General features: G+C 43.1%; 5 protein-coding genes across 9 annotated transcripts; 2 read left to right on the forward strand and 3 right to left on the reverse strand.

The window, feature by feature from the left end:
- Positions 1 to 2,289: 2,289 nt before the first annotated feature.
- On the reverse strand, positions 2,290 to 5,671 carry LOC131880570 (major facilitator superfamily domain-containing protein 6-like). Its single transcript, XM_059227240.1, has one exon. The coding sequence runs from the start codon at positions 5,070 to 5,072 to the stop codon at positions 3,297 to 3,299; it is 1,776 nt and encodes a 591-aa protein (XP_059083223.1). The 5' UTR covers positions 5,073 to 5,671; the 3' UTR covers positions 2,290 to 3,296.
- A 1,414-nt stretch (positions 5,672 to 7,085) lies between these two features.
- On the reverse strand, positions 7,086 to 10,525 carry LOC131880580 (acetyl-coenzyme A transporter 1-like). 3 transcript variants are annotated; one of them, XM_059227249.1, is made up of 3 exons: positions 10,294 to 10,525; positions 9,193 to 9,439; positions 7,086 to 8,933 (listed from the first exon to the last, which is right to left on the reverse strand). In XM_059227249.1, the coding sequence occupies exons 2-3, from the start codon at positions 9,203 to 9,205 to the stop codon at positions 7,321 to 7,323; spliced, it is 1,626 nt and encodes a 541-aa protein (XP_059083232.1). In that variant the 5' UTR covers positions 9,206 to 9,439; positions 10,294 to 10,525; the 3' UTR covers positions 7,086 to 7,320. The 3 variants fall into 3 exon arrangements, with proteins under 3 accessions (XP_059083232.1, XP_059083247.1, XP_059083240.1); XM_059227264.1 differs by having other exon boundaries at positions 7,086 to 8,918; positions 9,197 to 9,439; positions 10,294 to 10,524; XM_059227257.1 differs by having other exon boundaries at positions 9,197 to 9,439; positions 10,294 to 10,522.
- Positions 10,526 to 12,693: 2,168 nt separating this feature from the next.
- LOC131893098 (endoplasmin-like) lies at positions 12,694 to 15,850 on the forward strand. Its single transcript, XM_059243043.1, has one exon. The coding sequence runs from the start codon at positions 12,862 to 12,864 to the stop codon at positions 15,283 to 15,285; it is 2,424 nt and encodes an 807-aa protein (XP_059099026.1). The 5' UTR covers positions 12,694 to 12,861; the 3' UTR covers positions 15,286 to 15,850.
- A 2,419-nt stretch (positions 15,851 to 18,269) lies between these two features.
- LOC131880864 (protein CDV3 homolog) lies at positions 18,270 to 21,370 on the forward strand. Of its 3 annotated transcripts, none has more exons than XM_059227585.1 (6): positions 18,270 to 18,426; positions 18,643 to 18,893; positions 19,238 to 19,439; positions 19,653 to 19,959; positions 20,052 to 20,099; positions 21,171 to 21,370. In XM_059227585.1, exons 2-6 carry the CDS (start codon positions 18,660 to 18,662, stop codon positions 21,277 to 21,279), a joined length of 900 nt encoding a protein of 299 aa, XP_059083568.1. In that variant the 5' UTR covers positions 18,270 to 18,426; positions 18,643 to 18,659; the 3' UTR covers positions 21,280 to 21,370. The 3 variants fall into 3 exon arrangements, with proteins under 3 accessions (XP_059083568.1, XP_059083583.1, XP_059083575.1); XM_059227592.1 differs by lacking the exon at positions 18,270 to 18,426 and adding an exon at positions 18,540 to 18,557; XM_059227600.1 differs by lacking the exon at positions 20,052 to 20,099.
- A 185-nt stretch (positions 21,371 to 21,555) lies between these two features.
- LOC131880888 (S-phase kinase-associated protein 1) lies at positions 21,556 to 23,570 on the reverse strand. Its single transcript, XM_059227611.1, has 2 exons — positions 23,426 to 23,570; positions 21,556 to 22,199 (listed from the first exon to the last, which is right to left on the reverse strand). The coding sequence occupies exon 2, from the start codon at positions 22,197 to 22,199 to the stop codon at positions 21,711 to 21,713; it is 489 nt and encodes a 162-aa protein (XP_059083594.1). The 5' UTR covers positions 23,426 to 23,570; the 3' UTR covers positions 21,556 to 21,710.
- Between the last annotated feature and the right edge of the window lie 47 nt (positions 23,571 to 23,617).

Genomic DNA, 23,617 nt, shown 5'->3' on the forward strand with positions numbered 1-23,617 from the left:
TGTTCTTGTTCCCTCATTTCTTTCTCTCTAAATGTCTGAGCCAAGCAAGTTTTTACTTGAGTACGATAGATTTCCACCTTTTTCTTCGACGTCTAGCCGTCCATGAAGGGAAAAAAGCCGATAAAAAAAAGTTGGGTAAAATATTAATGCAAGATTATATAGCCTTCGCTGTTGGTGGCGTTCCTCAATTTGGGGATCTGGAACAAGCGAGCAACAACTCGATTTTTCTCCTACCCAGACAGCTTTTTACTTTGCTTCATATATCTGAAATGGATAGAATGAAGAACAGACAAGACTGTTAGTGCTCAAACTATCCTCATGCCAACAAATGACAGCATGGTAAAGAAAGAGCATCATATTTTCGGAATCGATATTTGTTTGATGAACCCTCAAAAGAGTTCGAGGTTTTGAGAATACTCGAACACGTTGCGGTCGAAGTCACAAAATTGGTCGCTCATTAGGTGGGTTTGTAGTGATAAGGTATCCATCTTACATAGGTAAGAGCTTTATATCTGTTAACAACTCCATCATGTAATAAGAAATTGCCACGGTGATTGATGATTGAAACTTAATTAAAAACTAGTGACAGCTGAGGCAAGTTACTTTTGAATTAATGAGGCCATTTTTTTCCTATATCATTTCTTGTTGTATGTAGCTGTAATTAGTCATTTGGAACGGCGATCCAAAATGCTCCTTAGCCAAAGAGAAGAGGTGCACAAAGACACTGATCAAAATGTTTCCTAAGTTTAAACTCATTCTAGCACACAAGGAACGAATGGAACTCGAGTAGATTTTGACCAAAAACAAGTAAACAAAAACCAGACAGATTGGCGCCCCCCTTCATCTAGTGAATGAGTAAGGAATACATGCCACCCTCCATTGCCGGAATGCTGGAACACCGTAAACGGGTCCTTTAACTAGTAAAGCTAATCTTCATAGGTTGAAATGAATTCCCACAGTAATAGCATGCTTCATGTATCTAATTAAGAGATCTAAAGAAAAAGGGGGACAAGAGGGGCTGTTTGGCTAGTTCGATGAATAAGACCTTGGTATCGTGGTCCTTAGGTGTAATCAAGTGCTCCGTTCTAGGAGTTTAGAAAGAGAGGGTCCATTCCAGACGTCTGGGTTGCTTCAGAACCTGTCTTGTTCCACATTCATTCTCGTGGAACCAAACAAGATATGGGAAAGACAGCTGTCGCGTGCTCTCTCTCTCTCTCTCTCGCTCGCTCACTCGCCGCAGATAAAACCGAAGATAGAACCACTAAGCATCAAATAATGTTCATTTTTTTGCCTCAAAAACATCTTGCTTGAAGGACATTCTGAAGCGGCAATTTTGCCATTTCCCGCAACATGCCTTTTCAAGTTCGGATCTAGCTTTACCGAAAATCGTTGCACACCAGTGTTCCAAATAGGGGAGGAAGGAACTAGACAAGGTAACCTCCTTACTCGCTTGAAGGTGAAAAGATCCTTGGGCTAAGCAGAGACGATCCTGTCTAGTCTGTAAAGTATTAGGATGTAGGGTGGAAGATTGAGGATCTAGCTAAAGGACCAAGGAGGGACACAGAGAGCGAGAGATACACACATAGAGCCCATCACCGAAAGGAGCTTTGCGTATGTCTGGACCGTGTTTTTCTTGTCCCTTTCAGCTTATGGGAACTTTGAAGCGCATTGGAGACTGGTGTTAGTATGATATACGAACGAACTTGCATTTGCACGTGATCTCGCCTGATAATGTACTGGGTGCAATGGCTTCGGAACAAGAAGAAATAAAGAGGAAGATAAAGAGAGAAAGATATTTTTTTTGCCGTGAGCACACTCTGCCTTGGACGTCTCGAGACCAGACTTGCTTAGTAAAAAAAAAAACTCCCTGGCCTTTTCCCTGGCTCCTGAGACAGCACTACCGATAACTGTATGCACACTATTCTTTGTGTTGAGAAGGAAATAGGTATTAATTTCCTGAGTGATCAAAACATTCAATCAAGAGTTATGCGTTGTTAAAGCAACAAAATGTTGTGTCATTTTGTTTTTCGTCAATGACATGGTTCTCTAACTTTTTGTCTTGAGAGATAATATAATACTAATCTGAGGGAATGTATTATTTTCTCAAATACATTCAATTGAGCTCAAAATGAATACAAACGTTTCAAACAACAGAAGGGCAACATTATCTGCAAAGACACTGAGGTGAATTATGGGACTCCCAAACCTTAGATTTAATCCCGAACCTTCGCTTCTATTCTCTGTAACGAACCGCTTTGGACTCTTTCCAAAAATCTGACAAATTCTGAGTTCTAAGCGTAAGCTTTTTATGACGAGGAACTTTTTACTTACAAACAAAAAGACTAAATAACGTTGAAGAACTTTTCTGAACAAAAAGGATGTGAGTAGGTCGAAGCCTCGAGGGGCTTTTTACTTGGTTTGGTAAGCATCATAACTGGCAACATCAGAGTCTTGGGCCTTTTGATTCCATCAAAAACGGGTCCATTTACTTCTTAGTGAGCCAGTAAATAATGCATGGGCAGAGTTCATTCACCAATGAACGAGAAGAACAAAGGATACCCCTAAGGCAAGAAAAAAACTGTACACATCAAGGAACTCGAGCATGATTTGGTGAAGCTAAAAAGGCCTAAGACTGGAAAGGAAAAAGCCCTCGAGGTCGTTGACTCTTAAGCATTTGCGCACATGTTCCTCAATGTTTTTCGTGATAATAGTTGTTGACAAGATTCTTGATCCGCCGTTGTTATCCCGAAGGGAGGGAAAGAATGAATCAAGATACTCGGAATTTATGATGGTACTTGGTATACACGAAGAGTAGTTTGCCATTCTTTAGGATGGCGTAAACACAAAACAGCTAAAACGTAAATGAGCCATTCTTCTGTTCCACATAAGCCTTTTCATGTCGTGTCTACAGGTAAAACTAGGACACCACGCCTCCCTTAGTTCGTTAACGGATTTCCTTCATCCGTCATTCCTCGGGCGGGGTTATTCCTCCCTCCTAAGTTGGTGATGCACAAAATGTTAAAGTTGTTTGCCGAAACGACCGCACGGGTGTGCAATTTTTTCCCCACTTGTTTCTGTCTGGTTTGGATGCATTTTCTGGCTTCCTGAACTAGATTTTCTTGGGTGTGGATCATTGGAGCAAAACTTTCAGTTCTTGTTCCACAAAGAAGAGGCGGACCAGTTGGTTCAAATTTGATTGAAGAACAAGGGTATTTGGCATTTAGAGGCACTGAGTCGAGACTGGAGAACCAGACCAAGTTGCATTAGGAGAGAGAGCCTTCGTTTTGCACCTTGTTTTAATCATTCACTTTCGAGTGAACAGTCGGTCCAACCGGTGGATGCACATCATTTGTAGATTGACTATGAGGTAGCTTGTATTTGTTGCTTCTCAACTTTCGATGAGCCAACATAATAATAGAGTAGAAAACCCCCGAGCCCATAGCGAGGGTCGATAGCAATTGAAAGGTCAGACGAGGCCCAATCAGTTCCCAGGAGTAGGCCCCTATCAACCCCCCTAGACCTCGGCCGACCCCAAAGTAAAGGGAACCAAAAATGCCTTCCATAGTGGCTACGGTTGTGAGGGTCGAGACATCTTTAACGAAGGTCATGGCTGAAATGATGAGGAGTGTGGTGCATAATGGTTTCAGGAACTCCAAAACAAAGACCATCTTCGGCTCCTGAATGAAGGAGTATCCCAGCATTCGGCATGAGTAAATGACCAAGGTGGTCAAAATGACAAAGTGGTGACCAAGTTTGGAGATGATCACACGTGAGAAAATGGTCACTGGCACTCCAGCCAATGTGCCCACTGCCAATGAGAGGCCCATAAGGAACTTTGTGGCTCCGAGGTCCTCCATGAACCAGAAGAGAAATGTTTCCAAGAACCCCCAGAGTAAACCGGCGGTGAGGAATGATACGAGGTAAGCCAGGACATTTGGTTTGCAAAGAACTTTCGTTAAGTTCTTGAACACTTTCTTGGCAGGTGGCTTGAAGCCAAGGCTGAGCTTTAGGATCAGAAGGGATGTGATGGCTCTAATTATGAAATAGAGGATAAAAACCGCCGAGTAATCCTCTCGACCACTACGATATGACGACCAATCGATGATCTTGCCGGCCAATGGGCTGAATATGACTGCGCCGGCTGTTCCAAAAAGTTTCTGAAGTCCGTAATCCCCGCCATGCTCTTTGATGATCACCACCACGGCCCCTTCGAAAAGCATGAGAGATGAGGCTCTTAGAATGTCCAACAAGACCCTAACCCCCAAATAGGATGCAAATGAGGTGGACCAGTCTTGCCAGTTTTTATTCACGGACACTCGACAGGAAGTCATGTGATCACTCTGGGCACATTCATGGAATCGGGTCTGATTTACAGACAGATGTACTAAATGGGCTTTGAAGGTAGACAGAGCGCCTTGTGGATCATTGCATCTAAAATCTCGAGAGTGAACTGCTAGAGTACCCATTGAGGAAACATTGATGTCGTCTGTGGTTAGGATGGTCCAAGGTGGCTCAGACCAATCCCTAGGAACACATTCCAAATTGGTGGTCGCAGTTTCGTTGAGCCTGCCTTGGCAGCACATTTCCAAATCGGTCTTCACAGCAGGAATGACCAGGAGTAGTAAACTGGCTGCACCATTCAAAAATGTGACCACGGCCATAAACATCCTGAAATTGCCAATCTTGTCGGCCAGAAATCCAGCAATGGGTGGCCCAAAAACGTCTGCCAGAGGAACAGCGCTATTCACGATGGCCGTATCTTCGATGGCAAAGCCCAAAGACCGCATATGAATGGTCAAATATGGATAGAGAGCCACTAGACTGGCGGACTGGAACAAGAAGATCACTTTGACCCACAGAAGGTGACGTTTCTTCATGTCTTTCCAAAACCAATGACATCCTCTTTGGACCGTCTTCGAAGCTGATTTTATTGACACCTTGGCTTTCTCTTTGCTCGAGAGAGCCTTTAGAGGATGGCCATTCTCTTCTTTGTGATTTCTGGATTTCTTTTCCAAGCAATCGGATATCGATGGCATAGCGGTCCCTTGTTGTTTCAATGACACCGTAGGCATGATTTCAAATATCACACAACTGGACACCCAGCATTCACGCAAAGAGGCCAGAAAAATTCCGCAATGTTTGAGTCATTCAAGTAAACTTAGGCCCCGAGAATCTACTCTCTCCCTCCTCGTCAGAGCTTTTGGAGTCACGTCCTTCCGAGTTACAATCCGTTGAGAGACTACTGTTTGTAGCGGATCGTACAGTAGGCCTCCCCAAGAAGGTAAGTGCTCCACTCAAGAATTCACATTCACCCTTACTCGATCTCTTCATGGACGATCATTATGTACGTAAGCTGTGGGTTCGAAACCTTTGTAGTACACTCACTCTCATAAGCAAGCACACCTCGATCGCACCAAACGTTGATCAATTCCACTTGTCATGAAGACTGCAAGCCAATATTGGCCATGATGTACAATGTACACTTTGGTTCAGGAATGAAAGATCCAACGCGGATGTTTGTTAAAGAACTTCATAGTACTCTTCGCGTACACACTAACTGAAGTTTCCAAGATGGACCTGGTAGCTAACGGGGGCATGAGAGAAGCGATGAACAAAGTTTCAGATTACCACTGCCGACAATTATGGTACCTCCTCATGCCTAAAGGCTTCGCTGTGTGTCTCATCAACCCAATTCGAAGATTAGATAACTTTGACGTACGTGAAACGTAACAATCCCAACAATGCTCCATCGTTGGCGTATGATTTTATTGTTGGAGGGACTCAAACAGTATGTTTTGGTGTTTATCAATGGAACTCTCATTCATGCCATTCTTCACCGTGTTTAAGAGTGTCCAATGTTTCAACGCATAACGGACTGGGCAACAAGGAAAAACATGCGGAACATAAACTTTGGCACGGATCTGTCACTTATGAGCGATCAATAAACTGCATAAATATTGAAGTGAAGAAAGGTGGGATATTTCCGTTTTCTTCAATTCATGTACAAGTTACTGGAAGAATGAATGATAAGATGAAATGTCAAACAGACAGTCGTTGAGTTTATGAAAAGGCCTATGGGTTGTGTTTTCAATTGTTGTATTATCTAGAATTCATTTTCACGGCATCGAATGAATCAAGAAGTATTGTTGAAAAGTCATCGATTTTCCTGTTTCCTGGAGTGCGTCCAGAGGACCCTTATTTAAAACGTTTGGAGTTATGTTGAAATGCGCGTCCGTGGTAGTACAAGAAAAGCCAATATCAATAATCATTTCCAATAAGCCATGTAAAAAAGTGCCAAATGAAACATTCATTTAATGGTGATAAATTGATGCAGAAATCATCTCATTTAGTCTCATGGCATCGTACGTCACAAGTTGTTATGGTCAAATTACTTAGTAGCAAAATAAGTTATTTCTGATCGTAATCAATCCAAATCAAGATTAGTCACGTGTAACATTAGTCATATGAAAGTTTTCTAAAACAAAAATGAACTCCTAGAGCACCTTTAAACACCTATGGGCCTAATATCGCACTGTGGGTGAATTCATGGATAGAACAGCTTCAACTGTAGTAACTTGAATGTCAGTATTCAGCGGGCAACTCTTAACGCATCCATCACATTTGCAATCAATTCATTTTGAATCTAAAGCTCTGCCTACAAGTATATCTAGTCAAATCCTCTTGGTTTATTTACTTCCATTTCATGAAAAACCAGCCTTAAACCGAAAGAAAAAGAATCATGTTTCCCCTGGGGCAACGGTTGAAAAAGGTCAATCGATGATTACATCATCATCCTCAAAAACAAAGAAATTCAAAATGGCATTAATTTCAAAATGAACACGAAGCTTTGGTCGTCAAATAATGTTAGCAATTGCTCATGTTTCACAATCAACCTAAAAAAGAGCGTATTCCGGGGCTGAGAGTAAATTTCCTTTCCCGTCTGAATCATTATTCTTTCATGAAGCAAACTAAAAGACCGCAATCTAATTTTTTAAGATCAATTTTGGTCGATCGATTAATATTTGGACCCCCTTGAAGCCCCTTTGATCCTAAACTATCACTAAAACAACTCAAGTCAATATTGCTAGCCTTAAAGTAACGTTCATTTCAGTAAAGCATGATGGTTCACATTCAAACATTGGACCTACTTTCAGGAATCGTGGATGAACCAAAGTCTGTTTAAATGCCATAATAACGAACTTGGTGGCATCACAACATAAGTCAACAAGGTACGTCCTGCTCAGTTTCTGTTTCGTTTTCAATTTCGTCGTCTGCGTCATGGACAGCCAAGGGATGATAAGAAACACCTTCAACCTTGCGTCAGACTTTCTGCTTTTTGGTCTCAACCACTCTCCATTCATCCAAGTTTGCGTCCTGTAACCACTTGATGGTCCTCCAACCCCACAACAACCACAATAAACCTAAGAAGAAGCATGCCACACTTTCAATGTAGTAGCCTTCAGTCAAGACCACGCAAGTCCCACCGAAATCTTCGCATAAGTCGGTTTGAACCGCACCGTCGCATACATTGGATGGGGCAATCTTTTCGCGGTCTCCGCCTTGACACTCCTTGACCGTGATGCTATCCACCGCCCAAAGCGCCAATGTGGCAGGCCAATTGCCGCCCAAATTGGTGAGCGTGTTCAACATGGTCATGTAGGTTCCACCCACGGCCGGGTCACTTACGCGGGCGAAGAAGGCCATGATGCTGACAAACATGCAATTGGCAAATATTTGGTGCACGGAGTAGATGCATACGATCATGCCGTAGTAATACAAGGGGAACTGTCCATTGCCTAGCATGAACATGGGTGTAACGTAAACCAGTCCGGCGAAAATCAGGCCCAAAATTAATCTTGGTACGATTGCCATCAGGTACACATTCATGGGCTTGGAGCCGACAGTATATCGGCTGATAACCAATGGAAGTAGTATTTGAAGCGGGATCATGGGCACGGCCAACATGGCCAATTTGTCTTTGGGCACTCCTTGTTCGATTAACTTTAGGCTCGTTACAGAGTCAGCGGCCGAGAAACCCATTTTACTCGTTAAAAGCACCAATATCATGAAGGGCATCAGAGGGAGCTTTATGATTTTCCACAAAAGCGTGTACGTCTCCACCACGCCCAAATCCGGGTGATTCTCCTCGGCGGAAGTCAATTTGGTTTTGTCCGTCACCTCGTGCTTGAAAATGGCCACCAACGTAGTGGCACATAGGAACACAATGCCCCAAAAGAACAAGAATCCGGACAATGTGACCAATCCATAGCTCTCTAGACCAATATAGAAGACGTAACCCAAGAAGTAACCCGCTGTCTGTCCCACAGAGTTGCACGTGGAGGCGTAACCCACATTATGTCGCTGCAACATGGTCAAGGCCCAACCATCCACGGCGATATCTTGCGTGGCCGCCAGAAAGTTTAGAAAGAAGAACATGCCCGTCAGAGCAACGATATTTGGGCTCTGATCGTGTTCCCCAAGGTAGAAGTCTACATTGGCCGACAATAAAAGCATAGTGATCCCAATCAGATACTGGACGGGAACTAGCCATGTTTTGCGACGCCCAAAGCTGGAAATGAAGCACGAATCCACTATGGGAGCCCACAAGAGCTTGATGGAGAAGGGCCAATATGCGAAACTGAATTGAGCTTGATCTTTGTAGCTGACATGACGATTGGTCAACAACAGGGGAATGGCCGCAGCCAGTCCCAAAGGAATCCCTTGCAAAACGTACAAGAACAGAAGAACGGCCACATTCAACTCGTCGCCCTTGATGCCCTTTTTTTCTTGGTACTCCGACTGTCCCATTTTGTCCGGACTTTGATGCCGTGAATCATTCTCATTAATGAGTGGTACAACGCCTTCGTCCTCCACTTTGCGACCTCGGAGTGAAACTGGCATGATGCTGGCCTTTTGATCTAAAAACCGGGATTCTAAATGAAAGAGATCAATACACACTTACATGAATTGCCAATCTTGAGGAACATATATTCAAATCAGTCATTTGCATCTTGGATGCGGGGGNGGGGGGGGGGAGGATCTATTCTGGCCTTAATTCTTTACTAACCATCAGTGACTACAGTTTGCCCTGGTCTTTAGACTCGGAATTTGAATGAGGTGGGTTGAGACAAGGGCCGTTGGGTCAGTGAACCTCCTCGCATGTGTGAGTGGAACAATCCACAATTTGAATACCTACACTTGTCATTGCTCACGGGTTGCTTCTTTCCTTGAAATGCTATGTTGTTCCACTTGTTGAGGATATACTGATGAGAATTTGACAACAATGGACTTGCTCGGAAGTTCCAGGCTAAATCCCAGGAAAGCACGCTACTCAGTAGCAGCTGGAACAACCGTGTGTTGTCAAAATTTATCCACGTTCACTTGGCTGTTGAATCACTATGCCGTTAGGGAGCGCCACAAGACGGCGAAAGATGGTTTTCTTTGGGAGAAAAAAAAGTGATTAGGAGGGGTTGCTTACTATTTAAATTCTGAAACTCGGATGAATCATTTTGATGCGGTGTGTGAACTATCATAACTCAAATTAATATCTTTAGGCAGTTAAAGCACATTGTAAATGCATAGATTGGAATCAATGTATAAAATATTTGTGCTCAATAAACGTACGAAGTTGGAGTTCCTGATCATATCTTAAACAGGAAAAGCTGACGGCTAAATAAATGTTACATTTCTTTTAAAACAGACAATGATATGATATTTGAAGGCGGTTTCATTAAATGAGTATGTGAGATCGAAAATATATTTCATTTATTAGCGAATTATCGCCACGATACCATTAGGGCATTCAGCGGTTAAATTTGATAAAAACTGGAATATTCGACTTTCAATGGAAAAGTAGCTACCTAGTTGCTTTATACATGCTCTTCAAATTTCTATTAGAAGTGCTACTATCACATTTAATGATATTGATATTCTGCACTTTTTGTCTGATGTGCCATTATGTGTGTTTTAAGTGATATAGTAAACATTCATGAGCGGCAACCAATTTTCATCAAAGCAAATGTTGCTCCTTTGGATTTGTAAACATCAAAAAAACATTTGTGAAAGTCTTGACAGCATAGCTGAAAGTTATCTAATAGCAATATAGTACTGAGCTACAACTACTAGGAATGAAATCCCAGCATTGAAACAAGAAACCTTGCACTGAAAGGATCGTCCAGACATCAATATTGTTACATTCTATAATTAAACGTATTTCTCTCTCTCTTTATTCATTATTTTCTTTTCTTAAATGACAAGATAGTTGTACTATAATTTTCAAGGCTGAATACTCACATGTAAGCAATTCCTAAAAATGAATAGAATTTTGAAGAAATAAAAGGATGTTTGCTTTGACGAAACACTTCAAAGATATTATTCGATAGTTTCTTGTGGATCCATCTTCTTCACATACTTCACTTTGTTAACATCTTAGGTGGCGTTGTAGAAAACAGCACGATTAGGTTTCTTCATTGGTCTCTAATTATTGTTTGTGTTTTATCTTGCCAAAAAAGAGCCCCGTTTTGCAGAATGTATTATTCTGAACACCTTCTACATGTTTCATGTACACCTGCAGCAAACATATTTATCAGAAAATTGCTGAAATGCTGATAAGGGCTTGTTTCAGGGATATATTTTTGACATTTAAGGACAGAAAAAGAGTTACATAAACAAAAAGGATTAAGATTATTGCTTCAAATCTGACATCAAGTCGTTCTTTAAGATAAGGTGGATCTCAAGGATTTCGATAACCCTTGCCATTCGCACAAAATCTAAACAAGACACATCAGCTTAAGCTATGAGCAATACCAATGACGGCTCAGTATCTTAGATAAGTTATGATTTTCCCCGGTCTTTTTTTGCTTATGACCAGTTTTTTAATGGAGCTAGAATTGGATGAAATCCTGAAGATTTTTGAATTCAAACAGCTTGTTTTCATTTAACAAATGATATCTCAATCAAAGAAACTAACATGTCCCATGAAAGCTGTCTTGGTGGCAATTTGAATTATTCTAAAATACTTTTGGTGGTCAATTAATAATAAATAAGAACTTTGCGGACATTGGCTTGAGATCTATGTACTGCCAAGATGGAATTTTGCTCTAGCCCAGGGTATGATGCAAATAGGTTTCGAAATATGATTGATTCACTATATTATGCTATTTAAATGACAAGTCGCAGCAATACTTTTGACTTGAACATCCAAAACTTAGACCTTAAAAGGGACAACGCCCGCACAAATTGAATTTCCCACTTTGCCTTTCTCCATTTGTTGTCAAATAAGCACAGCATTAACAGGGTTGCCCTTCCAGCCAAGCCACCAATCGCCATGTGGATTTTTTTTCCGGTGGGCACTTTTCCCTGTCTCTAACCTGGTTTTAGTGTACGTTTTCTCTGAGGTTTGGTGACGGATCATTCTGGAGTTGCACAACTTTTATAGAAAGAGGACTTCATAATATTGCTCTTTTAATCTTTTCAATTCGCACATGTATTAAAGGGGGTGCAAAGGGTGAAGCCCCCACCAGATCAGAATTGTTGGCATTATACAAGGTATTATACAAATCATAATAATGGGGAACAGGGTTAAATATAAAAGAGAAATGCTTTTTCCATTTGACTGTATTTTAGTAAAAAACGGAACTAACTGATATAGGCTGATCAATTGCTAGCTTTTAATATTGAAAATACCTCGTAAAAAGAGTTTCAACTTCTCTCCTTACACCACTAGATATTTTGAGTAGAACTCACTTAGCAGTAGCGTAACAATGGGCAAAAAAAAAAATTGTTTGCTAATCTTCCATAACCCACAAAATGTAAATACAAGTGCACAATATAGTCATCAAAATAAAGGTGAAGGATTAAAAGACTGAAATGAAACTAAATCATTACAAAAGTCAATAAGACCTTTCATGACTGAGAAGTAGTTTGATAAACAAAACGAGCATGATTGTTAAACCAATAAACCTTTATTATTTAACGACATTTCTTGAAACAAGTGTTCAACAAAAACTACTCCTCCTAAGGAAAATAAAGTCAATTGTTTGTGTGATCTGTCAATGATGTACTAGAGTGTATATTTCCTCTATTTCATATCTGGCAAACACAACACCATAACGTTCAATCATTTACCCCATCAAAACGCATAATTATATCACCTGGTTACTTTACTTCCAATAAATGCTTCTATACATTTGACATCAGTCCAGTGCTTTCAACATGTCCCCCCTCAAGCGTTCCCATCACATAAGTTTCCCAGTCCTTCCCCATGAAACTACTCCTGAATAGAACAATATTCCCAATGATAAAATTCCTCCACCTACCCTATTAACATCAATAAGTCCCTATATCCTATATCCTATATCATGAGTCGAACGAACCAATTTGGTCTCCTAGCGATTTGAAAACCCTCCATGCTGCCGATCCTTCCCAACGCGTCCAGGAGAACAAACCTCCCACCTAGCTTCTAGTAGCCCCCTTGATCCTCCTTCTGCTACAAGTAGTCCAGGGTTAGCCTCTCTCTCTCTAGTGTGTCGTCATTGATTGTTGTACATGGCGCTTTTCTTTCGGCCTTTGAGTGCCACTCTCTCGGACGTGATTGGTCCGAGTGTCACGGTGTGCCCTAAGCTGATTGGTCCAGCTGGCATGAGGTTCACGGAGCATCACAAGTATCACTATAGCACTCACTACTGCACTACTGGCATCGAGACCGCACTCACTCACTGTACACACACACACACCGGAGGTCGAAGTGTTAAGACCGGTAGAGGAACGTCATCCACAATCTGTCCATTGGGAGCTCTTGGAGTCTTCACAAGTTCACATCCAGATATTAGAGATTGTCCACGGTGAACAAAGGCCCTGACCATGTGGAAAAATCAAACTTGGGGACTCGTGGTCCTGCTGGTTTGCCTCTCTTTGGTCCCGATCTCTTCGGTGCGGGCTGAGGAAAACCAAGACGACGAATTGAAAACCGAGACCGTGGTGGAGGATTTGGGCTCATCGCGGGATGGATCCAAGACCGACTCCGAGGTGGTCAACCGAGAGGAAGAGGCTATCAAGTTGGATGGGCTTTCGGTTAAAGAGATGAAGGAATTGAGGGAGAAATCGGAAAAGCACCACTTTCAAGCTGAGGTCAATCGGATGATGAAGCTGATCATCAACTCGTTGTACCGCAATAAGGAGATCTTCTTGAGAGAGTTGATCTCGAACGCCTCCGATGCCTTGGACAAGATCCGATTACTCTCACTCACCGACAAGAGCGTGCTTAGAGGCAATGAAGATTTGAACATCAAGATCAAGGCCGACAAGGAGAATCATGTGCTCACCATCACGGATACGGGTATTGGTATGACCAAGGCGGACTTGATCGCCAATCTGGGAACAATTGCTAAATCCGGCACGGCCGATTTCTTGAGCAAGCTCCAGGATGCGTCCAATAGTCAAGAGATGACCGACTTGATTGGCCAATTCGGTGTGGGATTCTACTCCTCGTTCTTGGTAGCTGATAAGGTCATCGTCACTTCCAAGCATAATGACGACAAGCAATACATCTGGGAATCGGATGCCAATAGCTACTCGGTGGTGGAGGATCCCCGTGGTGATACTCTGGAACGAGGAACCCAAATCTCGCTCTTCCTTAAGGAGGAGGCTTATGACTACTTGGAGCAAGATACTGTCAAGGATCTGATCAAGAAATACTCGCAATTCATCAACTTCAACATTCACATGTGGGCTAGCTCCACCAAGACCGTTGAGGAGCCCCTAGATGATGACGAAGAGCCCGCTGAGAAGCCTGAGGAGAAGACCGATGAGGATGAAGATGCCGCAGTTGAAGAAGAAAAAGAGGAGGAAGACAAGCCAAAGACCAAGAAGGTAGAGAAGACCACATGGGACTGGGAACTGATCAACAATTCCAGGCCCATCTGGACCCGTAAGCCCAACGACATTGAGATCCCCGAGTACAGCGAGTTCTACAAGTCCATCACCAAGGACACCAATGGTCCCTTGACTTACACGCATTTCGTGGCTGAGGGTGAGGTCACTTTCAAGTCTCTGCTCTTTGTCCCCGTCAACCAGCCTTCCGAGACCTTCAACAAGTATGGTGCCACCACTGAGAACATCAAGCTGTACGTTCGACGAGTCTTCATCACCGACGACTTCAAGGACATGATGCCCAGCTACTTGTCGTTTGTCCGAGGCGTGGTCGACTCGGATGATTTGCCTTTGAATGTTTCGCGAGAAACTCTTCAGCAGCACAAGCTCCTGAAGGTGATCAAGAAGAAGTTGGTTCGTAAGACTTTGGACATGATCAAGAAGATTGACGCCGAGAAGTACCCTTTGTTTTGGCAAGAGTTCTCCACCAACATCAAGTTGGGTGTCATTGAAGATGCCGCCAACCGATCCCGTTTGGCCAAGTTGCTTCGATTCCCGTCCTCCGAGGGCAAGCTCGCCTCTTTGGCCGAGTACGTAGAGCGCATGAAGGACAAGCAAGAGCAGATCTTCTACATGGCTGGTTCTTCCAAGGCCGAGGTTGAGGCCTCTCCCTTCGTAGAGCGTCTCTTGAAAAAGGGATATGAAGTGCTTTACCTAACTGAGGCCGTGGACGAGTACGCCATCTCTGCTTTGCCCGAATTCGAGGGTAAGAAGTTCCAGAACGTGGCCAAGGAAGGATTTAGCTTGGATGGCGAGACTGAGGCTGCCAAGCAACGCAAGCAAGAGCTTAAGGACAAATTGGAGCCCTTGACCAAGTGGCTTCAAGAAGATGCCCTCAAGGACCACATCCTTCGAGCTGAGGCTTCCGAGCGCTTGGACAAGTCTCCTTGTGCATTGATCACCTCCCGATTTGGCTGGACCGCCAACATGCAACGAATCATCTCCTCGCAAACCCATTCCAAGACCAACGATATGCAGCGAGACTACTACCTCAACCAAAAGAAGGCTTTGGAAATCAATCCCCGTCACCCATTGATCAAGGAGCTCCTCCGACGTGTCGAAGACAATCCTGACGACCAAGTGGCCAAGGACATGGCTCTGATGATGTTCAACACCGCCACCCTCCGATCCGGTTACATGCTCAAAGACACGGTTGATTTCGCCACCCACATCGAAAACATGATGAGAGACACTTTGGGTATCGACAAGGACGAACAGGTCGAAGAAGAGGAAGAGATTCCAGAAGACGAGCCCGTTGAAGATGAGGACGACGAGGATGAAGAGGAAGACGAAGACGAGGATGAGGAGGAAGAGGAGAACGCCGAAATCGACACAGAGCCTAGGGATGAACTGTAAAGTAGTATATCCTGAAGCAATCGGATGAGGCGATCTGCATCTTTATCTCAAAACCAAACCGGACGCCAAGGATGATCAAAAAATGTGGAAGTGGAACAAATCGATGGTTTGATCTACTTCCTCACACCATCCCAAGCCTCCGCATGGGTTGCCTTTTAGCCACCTTTGTCCTTTCCTTCCCTCCCCACACCGCCCCACCCCGCCCCGCCCTCTAACCGAAACTTCTGGTTTCGCAATTGTGATATTTGTTGATGACATCATCTTTTTGTTTCTCCATTTTATTGATTAAGTCATCAAATTGTGCCGTTAGCTCCATTGGTCAGCCAGCATGATGTGTATTTGGTATGAATGAGGGTTTTTGTTAAAATCCCAACCATCCTGGTTTTCTTTTTCGTCTCATGATCGAGTGTTTTGATTATGACATGTTGCCTTGTTTAGTATCATTGAATTATTATTCAGTGATACTTGGAATGATGAAACAACCCGCCTCTTTTTTATTCGCAATTGAAAAAAGAACTAAGTTTGATAATGCCGGAAATAAAAAGAAACACTCATTAAATATTAATATTTGCTCTGCTTTTTTTAACGAATAATAAGGCCAACAACTTCTTTATGTTCAACTACAGTTCGTGATGACGACGTTTTCTCCACCAAGTAGGTCAACGTTGAGAAAAGGTTGTACACAGCAAAAATGGTCCACAGATTTTAGTCCTGAGTAAGTTTTCAGGTGAGGGCAGCCAAGTGTGGATGGATGGAGTTGGCTCAGACATTTTGTATCCGCACCGTCCCCCTACATAAGGACATCTTACAAGTTGTAAAAGAATATTTCTAAAACATCTAAGATGTAAATGTAACTACATCCGTTAATTACCTTGGATATAATTACAGAAAGTTCACACTTGTTCATGAATGTGTCTACAAAGCTTTCTAACGAAGAGATAATTTCTTTAACATTTCCTCGTCCCTCTATCGCCTAAGAAAAAAACATGGAGAATCTATTGTCCCGCTCTTATGACTCATAAGAACAAGCTCTCCTTGTTTTTCCTATTGATTGGATAGCCATTTTTGTTTGTGAGATACGAGTGCTTGTTTTCAAATGTAAAATTAAGATTGGCATCGCCAATGATGTCCGGGATTTGTCATTGCAGAACACGCCGATTTTAGGCTTCTACCAAGGAAATTCGTTCAGTTGTCGTACAATAAAATTACAAGTAACATTTTTCTCCGAATAACTTAAAACAATCACGAGTTGTGCTGGCAATATGGAAAATGGTATTTGAATAGAATTAATGTACATCATACATAATGTGGTTAGCCGAAAACAAATGTCCAATGTGTTGGCTCTTTGTCAGACACTCGAATTAGGTGCTTTTTCTACGTGAATAACAGTTGCCGTCAAATCGAATTTGGAATCAGTTCGGGCTAGATTATACCAATCCAATTTATCCTGGCCTAAAGAAAATTATCCTTTAAGGAATCCAGAGGACCTATCAGTTGAAAAAAGCGGGTTTACGGGGCTGCTGCCACGTGCCCCTCTGGCCGAGCCATGCCGGACCCAAAGCGCTGAATTAAAAAGTAACAACAACCTCTCTAGTATGTAGAATGATTCAGTCACAGTTCATACAGCGACTAGATGTCGCATTGGCCCCGACCTCATCTCAGTGCAGAGGAAAATGGATTTTAAGTCAACAACTCTGAACACCAAAAAAGAGGAGGGTGACTGCCTGATCAGTGGGAACGACCTACAATCGGTGGGTCTTCAAAGAACGGCATCAGTGACAAACTCACTCAGAATCCGGCCACGCTTGCCGATGAAAAAGCATGAGTCACTGTACACCAAAATTTATGTACCAGCTGAAGAAGGCAAGTGTTCGCATTTTTCCTCGGCTATGCGAGGTCTAGTCATTATATGGTCTGTGGATTCAGTTAGTGGTGCTAATTCCCCTCCTATTTGGGTCGTGAGGACCCTGAGGACCCAACAGAAATGAAACAGTAGCTAGACTGTCCTTACTTGACGCTTTCTGCGCATTCTGCCTCATGCTTTCTGGAAATCATTGTGACCGGCGCTTTGGACTTTTGAACTATTGAAACACAATTTTGTTTACTGATCATTTCTTTTTGGCCACTCCTCTTGCGACACTTTCACTAGCTCTACTGGTGGTCCATTGGTCATGTGAAGTAAGCGAATTTAATAACACTATTCGATTTTTTGGTCATTTTGTGACGGGATAAACTAGACAAATATCATAAACAATCTGCCATCAAAATTGTCAGGCTTTGTCATTTATTTTTATATGCCCTTTTCGTGAAGCTAACAGTTTTAATACATATTGAGCCAAGACAGTAGTATAGTGACAGAGCCACCCCCCCCAAATGACATTTGTACGAGTTTTGTGGCCCTAGGTTGGCTGAAATGTTTGTCTAAGCTCTTCCTCCTCAAAATGCCTAAAATGAGGGCGCGACATTGCATTTTTCCGTGAGTTTCTTTTAATTGACGTCCTGGCGCATATTTTAGTTATAGTCGATCCACCAGAGAGCGCTAGCATCAGAGAGCATTACTCTTTGATCAAGTTCTTTGGTCCGACCCTGAACACCGACGTAGCACAAAAGCCGAGGCCGAGGTCGAACACATAGGCTAGCCAATTCAAGTTTTGGCTGGCCAGATTTCTAGTTTCAATACACCCCTGGTAAACCCCATTATTTTTGCTGAATATTGGTTCTCAAGCCACGACAAACACCCATATCCATTGACGGCTTTCCCATTTCAGTTCATATATTTGAATACATGAAATGTGCGTGCATAAGATGAATAAGTTAAAGCATAGGGATGACGATCTGGAGCGAATTATATTTGTCATTTGTCATGAAGAGCTCATGAGTCATTATGTGTATAGGTAGAGATCGTAATGAAAAGCATAGATGTTCTGATACGTGGAGTCCATAACACAATATGTACAATTCAAGTGATGGGTTCAGATTGAAACACAGCAACACTGTTTGCGGATCAACAATCTGTTGGGCTAGGACCAGCTTGGTGCGTGCATGCGTGATAAGTGTGTGTCCGGGATTGACCTCAACCAGACGGATTTCCACGGGAACGGCTAGTCATTCTCACCCTTCGTCCATTCCAGCCACGCACGTGTAAGTTCACATCACGGGCCAGGCGATTTCTGGCTGATGGACCCCGGGGGCGAATGGGGGCTAGGGAGGATAACACTAGAGGGCAGGGCAATCGAACGGGTGGCATGGGAGTCACGTGGCTTCTAATAACTGTGGGTGAAGTGGGTGGACCCTCTGGATTTAGGGTTTCGTGGAAAGCTGCATGGATTAAGAATGAAGGGTCTGGTTTTCTTACAGGTTGCCAGACTCCAATCATGGCCAATTTAGACGATTTCTTCGCCAAGAAGGACAAGAAGAAGAAGCAGCGGGGCTTCAGCAAGGCCAATACGGACGTGTTGGCCAAGAACCTCGAGGAGCAAGACCGCAAGGAGATGCTATCGGCCAGTGAGCAGGCTTCTCGAGGACCCTTGGCCACCTCGGAGGCCACCAAATTGGCTTTGGAGACCACCGATATTGACTTGGCTGGAAATTCCAGACAAAACTCGCAAGTAAGAGAGGTCATTTGTTGCACCTTAGCCTGAATCTTGAAATGGATGGGTTGCCTCTACGCGTTATTCTCTGCCAAGAAGTTGACGTCTTACTTTCACTTTTTTCATACTTAACCTTAAAAGGTGTTAAAAGAGTTTAGCACTCTGTCCCAGTATATCAAATTTACCACAAGCTAAAAAGAACATGGTTACTATTGGGGGAGGATGTGATAGTCTGGGGTTATATGGGAAGCATTTATGTAGAGGGACTGAGGCTATTGATTGGGCATGATTGTAATATTCAAGGAATATTTAATCACGAATAGCGACTCTTTTGAATGGGGTGGTCTGCTTTGTCGCTGTAGACGGACGATGATTGGTTTGAATACAAGAAGGAGAGAGACTTCAGCGACCTTAAGATCAAGAACCTCATGATTGAGCATCCCGAAGAGAATCACGACGATGATGAACATGAAGTCAACGAGGACGGACAGAAAGTGCTCAAAGTCAAGGGCGAGAGCGTTTGGAGTAAAAGCCAAGGCCAGAACAACAACCAGACATCCGCAGGTGAGCATCGCCTGGCCGAAAAAGACTGGTTCGACCAGTATAACGTGAGAGTAATCTTGTGATTTCATTTGTCCAATCAAAGAACTGCCATTGACGTAGTACCGTTTTAACATAACTAATTATGACAATGATGTACTGATAGGTCAATTACTGACGTTAGTTTTCCACGGTAATCGGAACCCGATTCATGTTTTAGTTTCCCATTCGTTTCAGAAAACTCGTCCAACGACGATTCGAGCACCGAAAATCGACCTAGCGCTAATGACACATCTTCTGCCCACGACGCTTCCAAATCGGCTGGTGAATCGGGCAGCACTGCTGCCTCGGTGGCTGCCGCGTACGTCCCGCCTCATATGAAAAACAGCGCTGCCGGCCACTCGTTAGCTCCCGTGAGACTCGCGGGGATGCGCAGTGGCGGTCACGGGCCTGGTATGCGGAATCGTGCCGCACCCAATATCAATAGCGAGGTCAATTTCCCGTCCTTGGGCGGTGGCGCTGTGGAACCGGGCCGAAATACCGGGTAAGTGTCTTAGCCGGAGTAGGAATGCCTCCTGATGAGTCTGCTGAAGCTTGGACTAACGCTTGACCTCTAATTGGTTTCTCTCTATTCAGCCCTTTAATCGCGAGTTGTTGGTCCGAATCTAACAATCGACTCAAAGAGTAGGTTCCCTCGTTGCGGTCCATAAGTTACATTCCACTTTTGTGTTTTGTTCACCCCGATTTGGTCTTTTATAGTATTGAATCGTGTTGTTTTTTTTTATCCCATGTACAGAGTGGCTAGAAATACGGCAATTTCACTTGTACCATTGAAAACACGAACCAAGCAAACATTCAAAGCACAATTTCTCGCGCTCATATTTTAACCATGGCCATCTTTCATCTATCTGCAAACAAATTGAACTCATTTTCCACCCTCAAAGAGACGGGAGCGAATTTCTCGAAATCTGCCTTTACTTAGATAATAGCAATGGCTACAAAAAATTGGAATCTTTGGCCCCGTGTAGGTCAGCTACCCAACTTTTTAACGATATAACTTTGGAAGGAACCAATTTACAGTTAAATTCTGTAAGCGAAACTCACTTTGAATGCATCCATCTTCGTTTCTTTTTATTATTTTGGAAAGGGACTCTGATTTGCTCCAAACCGAAGCGGGCAGATTTGACGGGAAACCTGTTTACAGTCCATATTTCTTGATGTTCTTGGTATATAGGAGCCTGCTCTCCTCCGCCATAGTTAGGTGATTGCTGCGGTGGTCACAAATGAGGGCCATATCGAGCGATACGCTCAGAACTCTTTGTTAAGATGCTTTTTAATTGCTTTTTTACTTCTAAATAGCAATTGTCATCGTATTTTGTCATTAAATATCAAGTTAATTTTTTGGCGTTATTTCCAGCTACCCTGTACATGTTGACTTTGGGAGCTTTTCTAGAATGTCTCATTGGTTTGCTACATACGACTTCAGTCTACGATATGAAAGTCATTACGTTTTTGTTTGACTTAAAGGAAAAATATCATCTCTCCATAGGGGTCGTGCATGTTTATCTCGGGATTGTGTTGCCAAAATATGATCTCCTTCATTGGCCAACGAGTTTTCAGGAACAAAAAATGTCTTCGTTTTCTTTGCATGTTTGGGGTTGTCATCACTAGTTCTCGTTTGCGTTTACCTCATGCACAAATATGAATGATTCGGTTTCCCCAATCTCATAGAATCTTTGATTCGTTCCATTTCAGTGGTCATGATTTCGAGGAGGTTCGTTCCGGAGGCTCCACAGGGAGTTCTAAGGCCTTTGATGCTCCCAAGGTGTCCCTAGACAACAAATTTGAACTCCTTAGAGAATAGATAGGCGGTGATGCGAAACTTCATACATCCAGCTTGAAACGCTTCGTTTTGTCATCCGTCACCGACGAGAGGAATAAAGAACACCTATTATTATCAGTGCTGTTGTTGCCAACATCGATATCATTCCGCATCCTCTGGAAATTTTACCAACCCAAATACACCACACCATTAGGTTGAGTTTTCTTATACTTTCAAAATCCGTGTTAATCGTAATTTCAATGCATTATGAAAGTATCCGTTGTTTTGAAAGGAGAAAGGCAATGTGAGAGTAAAGGATAAGTGGTGAAAATCCCCGCGAGGACACAATTTTTATTGTCATCGAGAACACACAAAATAGGGTGGGTAATGAAGAGGGGGTCAGCGGGCGGAGAAGACACCCGGGGAATTACAATAGTAGTTAGATGAGTAGATGTACAATGAGTAATCAGGTGTTACTTCTCTTCACACCACTCGTTCTCCTTCCGCACTTGCTCCTCTTCACTAGGCGTGAAATCGTTCTTGATGTTAAAAGTTTTCCGGATCTCCTCCGGAGTCTTGCCTTTAATCATGTTGGCCACGGTCTTGCAAGTTACGTCCAACAGACCCTTGATATCCAAGTAGTTCGAGGCCAAAATGAGTTCAAAGAGCGTGCCTTGATCGACCTTAAGAAAATCCGCATCCCAGGAGGTGATGTCGTCGGTACGTTTCTCTTTGTTCTCGTCATCCTCGGGTGCCGGTGGGTCATCTTTGTGGTAGGTGGCCCATTGGATAACCTTTTTCAGGATAGCCGCATTGACATTGGGCAAGGGCACGATTTCTTCCTCTTCGTCTTCCATGCCCAGATCGTCCAACATGGTTTTAATGGTAACAGACTGTTTGGCGATCTCCACGTCCACGGGGAACACCTCGCCGTCCGAGCTTTGGAGCTTAATGGTGGGCATCTGAAAACAACCGGGATAGATAGATAGATAGGAACATTTTTTTTTCTTTTAGAAACTCAAGAAAGTTCAATGGGCCTACAATTAGAAACTCTTGTTCCCCAAATGCACCAGAAAAGAATCGTTAACCTTCAGGTCAAGGACAGAATGTTGAATGAAATCATCTGATGCTAGATCTATTGATTCAACCTCAAACGTACATTTTCCACAATCTAGCGAAGTTCATTCCGACCAACCTTGACAACATCACTTGTACATCAATGGTGAAAAAGAACAAGCTCCAATAGGACTGTTCATCATGAGCATTTCGCCATTGTTCAGCCAATTAGAAAGCCGAGATACAGGAAAAAAATTGAACTGGCGGGCACCAAATCAAACTACAAGGCAAGCTACCGCTAAAACAGACAGAGCATGGTTAACGGTCTAATGGAATAATGAAAGACCTTACATTAACACCCGGCTCAGTAACCAGTGGCATTGGTTTTGAGATTTTATTTTCATCACTTCGATGTTGAGTTTACGTAGGCATTAAAAATGCAAGATCGGCAACTAACTTCTGGAGAACAGTGGGTAAAGCTCGACTTGTACGGACCAGGGCGAAGATGTCTTCAAGCATGGTCGTTGAGAAACTCATCTTGATCATGTTAGAGCAAAGGGCTGAGGCTTTAGGCGTGATCAAGGCCAAATAAACGTAGTTATCAAAAAAAATCTGATAACTCTCAACTATCTCCAAGTCCTTTCATGGCAAATAAAAAAATAGGCTTCATTGTGAGAAGTAATTAGCTGGACTGGCTTCGACCAGGTTAGTGTGATCAAAAATAGCCTTCGAATAATAAGTTTAACCTTCCTTCACACTTATAAACTCGGGGATAGACTGAATGAGTATTCTCAAGTATTTACTAGAAACGGTTCAAATTCTCATCGTAACGTTCACACGTCCTTCATCGGTAGTTAAGCTTCAAGTATATAGTAAGGCTTGACCCAACCGTGACTAGAGCAGTGAGATTACAGCCCTCCTGAAATTGGACCGACAATTCCAATGTCATTCCGGCCAATACTGTTGACCATTCTAATCTAAGGAACTGTTCCCAAATCAGGAACCAGGAAGCTTTCAGTGCTGCCCTCTGCCGATCCTACCAGATTCGATTTCTAGTCGGAACCCCTGGGTTGGTGGGCGGACACTATTTCAGGCGAGGTGGGAGAGTCCCAGGAAGGGCGTGGGCACTTACTTTGACGGAGATGGAGATGATAGATCGAGATTTGGCAGACGGAAATCAAGAATGACAAGACCAGCTCTGGTTGGTTTTTGGAATGATTCAACTCAGAGCAGTAGGAGCAAAGGCAGTGATGCGAAAAGCTATCGCTTGAAAAGCCAACTCTGATTTCTTCTTTATGAACAGGCAATGGGAACAAAATCCCTG

Source organism: Tigriopus californicus, chromosome 1 (assembly GCF_007210705.1).
Source record: "Tigriopus californicus strain San Diego chromosome 1, Tcal_SD_v2.1, whole genome shotgun sequence".
Taxonomy (NCBI): domain Eukaryota; kingdom Metazoa; phylum Arthropoda; class Copepoda; order Harpacticoida; family Harpacticidae; genus Tigriopus; species Tigriopus californicus.

What these genes read in the sequence shown, in the direction of transcription:
- LOC131880864 (XM_059227585.1), top strand. Translation starts at nt 18,660, where the DNA reads ATGGCCAATTTAGACGATTTCTTCGCCAAGAAGGACAAGAAGAAGAAG. An exon ending in ATTCCAGACAAAACTCGCAA is followed by an intron (nt 18,894 to 19,237) that starts GTAAGAGAGGTC and finishes TTGTCGCTGTAG; the next exon opens with ACGGACGATGATTGGTTTGA. An exon ending in GAACCGGGCCGAAATACCGG is followed by an intron (nt 19,960 to 20,051) that starts GTAAGTGTCTTA and finishes CTCTCTATTCAG; the next exon opens with CCCTTTAATCGCGAGTTGTT.
- LOC131893098 (XM_059243043.1), top strand. Translation starts at nt 12,862, where the DNA reads ATGTGGAAAAATCAAACTTGGGGACTCGTGGTCCTGCTGGTTTGCCTC.
- LOC131880570 (XM_059227240.1), bottom strand. Translation starts at nt 5,072, where the DNA reads ATGCCTACGGTGTCATTGAAACAACAAGGGACCGCTATGCCATCGATA.
- LOC131880888 (XM_059227611.1), bottom strand. Translation starts at nt 22,199, where the DNA reads ATGCCCACCATTAAGCTCCAAAGCTCGGACGGCGAGGTGTTCCCCGTG.